Source organism: Diadema setosum, chromosome 17 (genome assembly GCF_964275005.1).
Source record: "Diadema setosum chromosome 17, eeDiaSeto1, whole genome shotgun sequence".
In the NCBI taxonomy this organism is placed as follows: domain Eukaryota; kingdom Metazoa; phylum Echinodermata; class Echinoidea; order Diadematoida; family Diadematidae; genus Diadema; species Diadema setosum.
The window spans coordinates 32,135,919-32,146,150 of record NC_092701.1 but is presented as its reverse complement, the minus strand read 5'-3'; the positions used below and the strand labels follow the sequence as shown (position 1 = coordinate 32,146,150).

The 10,232-nt window shown below is 38.4% G+C and overlaps 1 protein-coding gene across 1 annotated transcript in view; it reads left to right on the top strand.

The window, feature by feature from the left end:
* The first annotated feature begins 252 nt into the window (after positions 1-252).
* The window catches only part of LOC140240611 (short transient receptor potential channel 4-like), a 107,225-nt gene continuing 97,245 nt past the window's right edge, over positions 253-10,232 (top strand). The window contains exon 1 of the mRNA XM_072320368.1: positions 253-436. Coding sequence (XP_072176469.1) covers positions 253-436 — 184 coding nt within the window. The remainder of the gene's footprint in view (positions 437-10,232) is intronic.

Here is a 10,232-nt window from a genome sequence, read left to right as displayed (position 1 = left end):
TTGTCGTGGGTACTTTTATTTTGTTTTAGTTCTTTTTATGTTTTTTTGCCCTCACCCTTGGTGCGTTTGTCGTCTGACCCATTGAGCAAATGTGTTTGTCATCTTCCGAGAAAGTTTTCAGAAACTGAGCAGCAGTAAGACTCATTCGGCTGCGAACATCTCCCGATGATTTTCACTCACACTTTCCCGCCCTTTCTTTTTTCCCCGCCTTCCTGATCGTCTGCGTCCGACTGGCAGGTTTCCGTAGCCGGGATGGAGCTGGACATCGGGCCGGGGCGGTTCGACTCCATGGAGAAACTCTTTCTCGCCGCCGCCGAGAAGGGAGACAAGAAGGCCATTTTGTACGCGTTGGAAAACGCCCCGGATTTAAATATTAACGCCACGGATAAGGACGGGCGAGGGGCGCTGGTCATCGCGATTCAGAACGGAAACTCGGGTAAGTTATCGTACAGCATTTATTAGCCCGTCTACTCTATAGAATCCCTCCAAAGCATGGAAAACCCCAGAAATACACTTAATCAAACATGCCTGACATGATGTGATTAATGTCTTCCTCCCACTAGATTTAAGTTTTGTTTAAGAAAAAGAAATCACGTAGTACCTTTGTCACTTGTATTAAAACCTCCAGCAGTGTAATCTCCCCTCAGTCGATTTAGAAACAGATAAATCATTGAAGTGATTAAAGTGTAGGATGAGGCAATATCGTACCGCCTCTTAAGGGGAGTGAAGAAGTGACTTGAATTCTAAATGAGACTGATAGAAGATATTTTTGTCATCTTTTGCAAAGCAAGCGAACCCAGCACTGACGCTCTCAAAGGAGCGAGAATGCCGCGTGATGTAATGTTTCCTTGCAGCTACAATTGATGAAAAAAGTGAACACAGAAGACAAGCTGCTCCCTAGTAACGTTTAGGACAGTGTTTTTCTTTTATCCTTGTAACAATTGAGAAGTGTCAGAAGGGTGAATAGAGGAACAAACGAAAATTATATACGCAAAAGAAAACCAGAAGGAGGATTTCTTTGACACATCTATCACTCTACTAACGAATATGAATGATATGTAGAGTAATTGATTTAGGGTGATTGACTAGCAGAGAGATAACGAGAGGCGGGGAGAGAGAGAGGGTTGGGGATAGAAAGAGAAAGGGGTGGAGGAAAATCACTCTGACTAGTTTATTACCTTTGACAACATGCTTTACGTAGTCACGACTACCAAACTGTGGTATCTTAAGACAGTGATCCCTAGGCAATTGCTAGTTGGTTAAGGTTGAGGGCGTGTGCGCGTAGTCATAAAAAAGACTATTAATGGTTATGTGCCGAACCAATGTGTCAAAAACTGCCAAAAAATGCGCAAAAAGGTGTGACGCCATGTCAGAGCCAGCCACATCAGGAAGCGCTTCTTCCAAACGGAAAAGTGCCGAGTAAAAAAAGAGATGCATGGGAGTCACTGGCAGGTTGGGATCCATCAAGACTCCGTGCGCTCGCAGCACACCACATGTCATCCAGTGAGATAATTAATCGAGCTCGAACGTCATATTTAGCCAATTTCTGGAAGATTACAAAGCGACGCTTAGGGCAAAGAGGGGCTCTCTGACCCCCCCCCCCCCCCCCCCATCGCCATCATCATCACCACCACCACCACCACTTGCCGGTCGCACTCCAACCATATACACCTTCCTATCTTTGGGCATAAGCGGACATTCTCGTCCGGTGCCCTGTCAAACTGATAAAGATAAAAGGGAGTAGAGATATTGAGGGATATCACCGATGTTACATTAAGAGAGAGAGAGAGATTAACAAGATATCAATAATAGTACTAATAAAAAACAACAACAACAACAACGAAAATGCCTGGAGCAAGAAAAAGACCATGTCCGTTTAGTAAACCGTGCAGCCGCGCAAAATGTCATCTAAACAAACCGTTTTGGCGCACATTGATTTTCTTTTTTTTCCCCCGCGTGGCGGTCTCCTGAAGTACTACTACTACTACTACTACGTTCATGTATATATACCTGCATCCGCATGCTATATACTTAGTTGTAAAGAGAGAGAGGGACAGAAAGTGAAAGGAAGAGATAGGGAGAGATATGAAGAGGAAGAGATGGAGAAGAAGCATACAGTGACCGGGTTTTATGACGTGAATTTGACAGCATATAAGGCTTCGATGAGTTTTGGGCGCTCTTATAATCTCATGACCCAGCATGATTAAGAGTCATATGCGAAGGGGGTCATAAGATGCTCCTAGAACAGGTGTTTAAGCCATGATGAGCCCTTGCTTACAGAGCATGGAGACCAAATTGCCTTGTATATATCTATCTTAGCATTATAGCCCACAGCATCATACCGCATTCCATAGTAATCGTACATTGCTATTGCAACAATCTGTAAAGAGCGAGAGAGGGACAGAGAAATAAATGAGAGAGATTTTGTCCAAACAACCATGATTCAAGACCTTAACACGATGAGGCCAATGACCCTTGTCATGTAAAAAGGTCGTTGAGTGCATGCATGGTTTGCCATTGTTCTTTTCAATCACAGAGTATCTTTAATTTCACGCGATTGCCACACACAGACACAGACACAGACACACGCACACACACACACACAAATGTATATATGTATATATATATATATATATATATATATATATATATATATATATATATATATACATTCATATTCATATGCTTCTATATGTGTCTTAATGATTACAATATAAAACATAATGACAATAGCAGTTATATCATACGCTTACCAAAGCCATTTTTGATATTGATTTTACTGTTATTATTATCATCACCATTAGTGACATTACACAGACAACTGTGTCCACGCATCTATTTTCATTCTGGTCTGTTTCTTCACACACTTATTTTCAGCAATTTCTTTTTTTTTATATCTAAATGAATAATCCTCCCCATAGTGCATGAATTCTACTTGCTTTGACACAGTCATAGTAGACATGCAACATATTTATTCCTTTAAATAATAGTACAAAGCAACATGAATATGTAGTACAGTGCATGTACACAAACGAGATTAGATATACAACTTGTATACACACACACATACACACACACACACACACACACAAACAGAAGCTGACTTTTCCAAATGAACTCAGTATATTTATCTCTCCTGCTCTCTTTGATGAACTTATTTATCACAGAAGTGCACGCCTGTGTTTACTCCCTAGTGATGAATTGGAAGTCCGAGTAACAACGAAACCATTAAAACAGAACAAACAAACAAAAAAGACTCGCTTAAAGGAGCATTAGGTATTTCTGCCCCGGAAACAAAGCATGATGCATGGATCGCTTTCACTCAGACAGTCGTACAGAGTAAGAGCAAGATGGATTTCCCTTTTAAGGAAGATCCGTGCCGTTCGCTTGCTAATGAATTCTGGTTATGCCCCTGTGTGCACCACCAATTACGTAATGAAAGGCATTGTCATATGCACCCCAATCTTCCCTGCATCACTCTGATCTGAAGTCCATTATGGTCTTGCGATCATTCATCGTTTGGGTTATCGTATGAACAATGATATCCTTTCTTCTTTGTTTGAAAAGACAGCAGTACTGTTACTAGCAATATCGGCAGCTTCATGAAGCAATGCCGACAGCAGACAATGACAGAGTATATACTGCAAGAGATAGAGACTATTAGAGCATCTAATCAGAATCCATACCCGCCAACTTACCCCGTTGACTTTAAACCCTAATCACCTGTGACATCATGAGGAGTCACGTGATTATTCAGTGAAAATACAAGAAACGCAAATATGTCAAAAGTATACACAGAAGTTAATTTGAGAGCTGCTTATTTTCAAGACATCTAAACAAAGTCAAAGAGATAAAAACAAGAATGATTCGAAGTGTGCTTATAACATCAGCTGCTGTCTTTTAAAGTATTACTTTAAAATAATTTTTGTTAACTTGACAATATGCTGTTCATACGAAACAATTGGGTGTTTTTGATAACGTTTGTGACAATGTGTATAAAGAGAATTATACAAAGAGATATGAATAGATACATATAGAAACAGGAAGAACTATAGGTAGATGGGTAGAAAGATATATATATATGTATTACATATATATATATATATATATATATATATATATATATATATATATACTAATAAACACATAGATAAATACAAAGAGGAAAAAAAGAGTGGTGAGGTGCATCTGGTCTATCCTCTTATATTGAGCACACCTGACACCCAATTATTGATATAATTCAACTTGGCATTCACTTTTTCTTTGTCTCAATCAACATCTATGCAGAATGAGTTAAGAAAACGAGGAAAAAAATGGGACCCCCTACAAATGCTGACACTATTACACCGAATTATTGTAATGTTACAGTGCCGATCATCTGCAAAAAATAGGGGAAAAAGGAAGAAAAACATAGAAAAACAAATCACTCACAGGAAAAAATAATCAGCTTGAAAAACCCGAATGACCAAAAGACATAAATATCGTAGGATCTGACATCCACTTTTCAATTGTTAGAAAGAAAATGTACATGAATAGAAAAGGTTCAATTTAGCCAACCATGAGAAAGAAAGAAAGAAAGAAAGAAAGAGAAAGAAGGAGAGAAAGAAAGAGAATTGGATGGAATCCAATCATTCATTTTTATAATGTCCTGCAAAGCAACAGTTTTGCTTTTATAGTGTCTTCTAGACTGAGTTGTCTTCTTCAATTCCCTAGCTTCTTATTTGCCTATCGGTGCTTTATCAAAACCGTGCACCGCAGAAGGATTCATATCCGCAACGTAACGATTCATTCAACCCACATTCTATACTGATATCTTTATGAAAATAGTCGTAATTCATCCTAAATCAGGGTTCTCGACTCAGAGTGAGGATGAAATAGTTTGTTGGCTCTGAGGGTAAATTGCTCTTTTCTTCAATTTGCGCCATTCCCCATTTGGATTTGGGAAGTCTTTGGAAGTCTTTAAGAACGTGTCTGGTGTTGTCAATGGGGGAGTCAATTCCATCACGACCCGGTTGTGATTTTGTCGTGTTTTTCCTCTAAACTCTTATCAACTTCATGGCGCCTTTTACCACCCTCGTCTGATAGAAGCTGATCAGACGCATTTTGCGCCCCTTTTTGTGTATATGCGACGATATGTAAACTTGTGTGTGCGACTGCATTTGCACAGCATGTTGAATGACAACACTGTCATGACTGGCGTACACGGGATGCGGGAGCATCGAATTGGCTTTGCCACCAGTTCAGTAGCGTGCACCTCATCCATAAACAACAACAACAACAACGACAACAGCAACAACAACAGCAACAACAACAACAACAACATCAAGAACAAGAACAACAGCAACAACAAGAACAACAACAAGAACAGCAACAACCAATGTTCGATTGGAAGAATATTTGAGGAGTACAGCCATGAAAAATAACAATAACAATAACAATAAAAATAACAATAACAATAACAATAGCAATAAAAACAACAACAACAACAATAACAACAAAGTCAATCAAAGCACGTGATCAAATTCTTATTGGGCAATGTCATCTTTTGAGCATGGCACACGCTTAAAATATGCACGTCCGTACTTATTGAATTGCACCTTTTTTTTCATTTAGTACTTTGCATTTTGATATTAGATATTGCGGTTTAATCAGCCAGCAACCGACAACATCTATCTATATACAGATAAAATAGAATAAAAAATTCGGTTCTGTAGCGCAGAGCCTACCATACAATCGAAACAGGTTAACAAACAAAGCAGTAATAAATACACAACACGTTTTCAATGGAAACAGTTGTGCTGCTCAGACAAAGGGACCTACACTCCCTCCTCGTTGGTATAGGGTGATAGTCAGACACCCCCGTCTGAAGAAACGTCATATTCACATTGAAGAAATCATCTGGGATGAATTCATGTAAGGAAACCACTGTCTTTCAATTTCAATTTCAATTTCAAAGTTCATTTCATTTTTCGACAAAACATACATATTTCACCTCCTTTGATTACAGAGAATAAGGTAAAAAGAACATTGGAGAGTGAAAAGACTATACAATAATTGAGGAACCTTATAGTAATCATACTATAAGATTGAATTGCTTTTATTGATTTATATTTTAGGATTGATTTGCCATCCATGAAGATTGTAATGACAGTAACAATGATAATGATAATGATAATGATGATGATGATGGTCATAGCGAAAACGATGATGATTATTATGGTTATAATCACTGCTGTTGCTGTTGTTGTTGTTGTTATCATTACTTGTTATGGCGATTACAGAAGAGGAGATAGACACACTACTGAAGCACTTCTGCTTCAAGTCCTTGTAGAACCCCACTTCTAAAACTCCCTGTCCCTACATATAAAGGACAATCTCTGTGCAGCTTAATACTACCACACATCAAAGGTACAATCCAACTTTGGCCGAATGGATAAAAAGCAATCCATCTCACTACGTGCCATAATCTTTACTGGATCATTGCAATCTTGAAACCTTCCTAGGGAGGTCGTGTTCACTTGTGCACTTATCGATATCTTTCTTTACATTTAACCATAATCTTATATTTATTCATTCAATGAATTGATTGATTGATTGATTTTTTATTTTATTCATTCATTCATTCATTTATGCATTTATTCATTCATTTACTCTTTCATTTATTCATTCATTTACATATCTATAAAAAGTAAATGACTATGAAAGCTCTAACAGCATAATGGATTTGCTTCGAGGTCCTGGGTAAATATCGCGTAAGGGGCTGGCAAAGGAAAGAAACAGCATATCTGTCCCGTTTATATCTTTGATTAGTTTTGCCACCTAAACGATTGAAATCATTATCATCAGCATCAATAGCAGTAGAAACAGCAACAATAACAACACCAACAACAATACTAGAAATTATACTTTGATTTCTATATTTCTTTACGTCGTCATATAACTCGCCTGGTGGAACCTTTGTTGCCTTTTTAGGAGGAGAAAGGGGAAAAAAGACACAGCTAGGACCCAATTTAGAGATAACGAATCAAATAAGTGCTTTCCGCATGGCTCTATGCGAGCATAACTTGTGATCATATACCGCGCTCAGCAGCGTCGCTAAGGTAAATGGCACGGAGGTAGCGAGTTGATTGGTCGGAATCCTTGCAGAAATGACGCTGCAAATTCGGCGTGGAGTAACAACAAATTGAGGGAATTGTTCGGAGCGATTTGAGCCAAAGTGAACACCAATTGGTGTTTAGTGTGCTGCCTGGGATGCGCGCATCCTCTTTCAATTTTACACGGTGTAAACGCATGACCTTTATATTAACCAAAAGCACTTCCTTGTATGAGAGTAACGGGGTTGATGGGCGTTTAATGATATGTGCATTTCCTTTCTTGGTTGTTTACGCTGGCCGCCGTAGGGCACGGCAGGTATAAAGCAGGTATTCTGTAGAAAACGAAGAGACAAACATACAAGAACCGTGTGCTTTGATATGTCAGAACTTTCTTTTAAAACGAAGATTGAGACATTGATTGCCCATTTTCTGTGTTGTGTTTTTGTTTCGTTCGTACAGTTATAATGAACTAAACTTGATATGAGTATGTGCTATCTACATGTATTTTGGGTTGTTTTGTCTTTTCATTAAATAGAACAAATTAACACGTATAACGCATATACTTGGATGAGCATGTTTACGCTGGAGACATACCAACAATTTTGTAAAAACAATACAAAAAATATATAGTGTCTCCTATCCCAAGGAACAACAATTTATAAGTAGAAGATATTTCTCCCGTTTCGCAGTTAGGTAAGTGAAAATTGTCAAATCTAGTTAAGATTAAGATATAAATATGTTGAATAACCAACAGAAAGTCAGAATTTAGAGACTTCAGAGATATGTATTGCGACAAAGTTTTTTTGCTACCAAATTCATAAACAATTTATTAACCGGGGTGCCAAAAGGCGACTTTAGATTAATTTTGATGCCCCAAAGACATTGTAAGCTTGAAGGTCTAATTTTATTGAAGCTGTCCCTTTAAAAGTGGTACAATTAAGATCTCTTCATTGAACGGATAGCCAAATGATGATAAAAAGATATACTATACACCTCATAATAGACAGAAGTAAAACTGAACTTGGCTGAGCATCTCTTAAGTAACAGTAAAGATGATGGAAAAGAAATATAAGCAAACAAATGAACAAACAAACAAACAAACAAACAAACAAACAAACAAACAAACAAACAAATAACCAGGACAACGATAATGGCAAAAAAAAAAGCCGAAGCAAAAACGAAACAATCAGAAGAAGAAACAGATAGAAGAGTAAGAAATACAAACAAACAAACAAACTTAAGAACAAACAACCAGGATATTGATAAGAGAAAAAAAGCAACAGCAAACAAACAAACAAACAAACAGAAGCACAAACGAAACAATTACGCGAAGAGCAAGCAGAGAAAGTGACGAAGATGTTAACGATTGCAAGAAGGGGAGAGAGAACGAGGAGAACACCATTTAGTGTTGCTTATCTTCTTCAGCTCTCCATGTCCGTAAATCTGAGGACAGCCCGCAACCAGCAGGGCTGATGACCACTTTCCCTCCTGGCAGCATCGTGGTGGGTGCGTCATACGCGCAATCACTCACGATTAATTGATTGTAAAGATGCCTTGAATAGCTCGGCCCGATTCGACAGAGCTTCTGATGCTACTCCTTGCTGCAGCACCGAGCTAGAAATACTTTCATACAGGTCGCGCATCCTGAGATGGGAGCTATCTAACGTAGATGTGAAAACAACCTTCCAAAAACATGACACCTTGTCAACGGAAAAACGGCCTTATTTCCCCTCTAAACCTTTGTTTAATTTTCTCTGTCCAATGCTCGCCATACACACATACATATATATATATATATATATATATATATATATATATATATGTATATATGTATATATATAATTGTAGGCATATCTCGTGTTTATTAGCTTGACCAACAGACAATTTATTCATTTGAAAAAGAAAAACTGTGATGCCTCTTGTAACAAAGAAGTTTGTTTTTGAATAAATATATAGTTTTAAAATGAAAACTTGAGAAGTAATGAGATGATGATCTGTTTTCAGCTTTACAAAAATGTGAGCATTAAAAATATTACTCTGAGGCGAAATTCTACTTTTTCTGCTGCAGTGCTACGAACAATTTGGTCCTGCGATTTAAATCCACCTGTCTATTTTGAGGTGCGTTCAGGGGCCCACCAATCATGCACGTTGTGAGATGCAGAAACCACACGGATGACTGTTTCTGTCATCATGTTAGATACGAAGCACATTCAAAAACAAAAGAGAAAGAATAGAGAACAAATCTCAGTAATGAAAGTTGATCTGGATAATGCATCGTTTTTACAAATTTCAGCGTGGAGATACTTTGAGCTGGATTTCAAACTCTTTTAAGAGCACTGGAGTTAATACGGTTGTGTGTTCGGGTTAAGAAGATTCTGACATTAAATTCCTAACCGTTGAGCGTGAGTGTATCCCAGTATATTTCTGTTTCTCTTGACACAAGTGTTTTACTTCATGGGTACCAAATGCTGTGGTAAATATCATTCCAATTTAGGCCAACTGGTAGGGCAGTGGTAACACCTAAGAGGCCACTCTAGTTAGAAAGACCATCAAGTTCTATTTGTATTTTCAGAGTTCATGATTGCATACAGTTCTGAGATCAATATCTCAGTGCTAAAGTAGCATAATGTAAGAACAACTATATAGCAGTAACTACACTTTAAACGTCAGCTTGTATTATGCTGCTGCGTGTTTGTATGTTTTTCTTTGTCCGGCGCAAGAATGGTGTTGGGATGGCACAAAAACTGTCAGTATTAGCTCTTTATCTGTGAATATCGAATTCGGTTAAATCGGGTCTGATTTATGGATTTATGAGTCTAGGTAAAATGTTGGCCGTCCCAGCTGCTTGTTCAGACCTTCTCACTTTCTCTTCTCTATCGTTATTCCAATGAAATATCATAAGCATCCAAGCACACTCGAACAGGGAGCGCAGGTTTCCCCAATATCTACCCGCTCAAGGGATACATACAACCCGCACTCTGGCCTAAGCCGAAAGTCAGTCCTCACCCAACACTCCTGTCTGCGACGATTAGAAAAGCAAAGAGGAATGGTCGCGTTTCTTTAACTTGACATTTTCGAAACGAGAATATGATGCAGTCCAGCAACGACCATGCGTGTGGGAAGTCCGTGGACGAATCT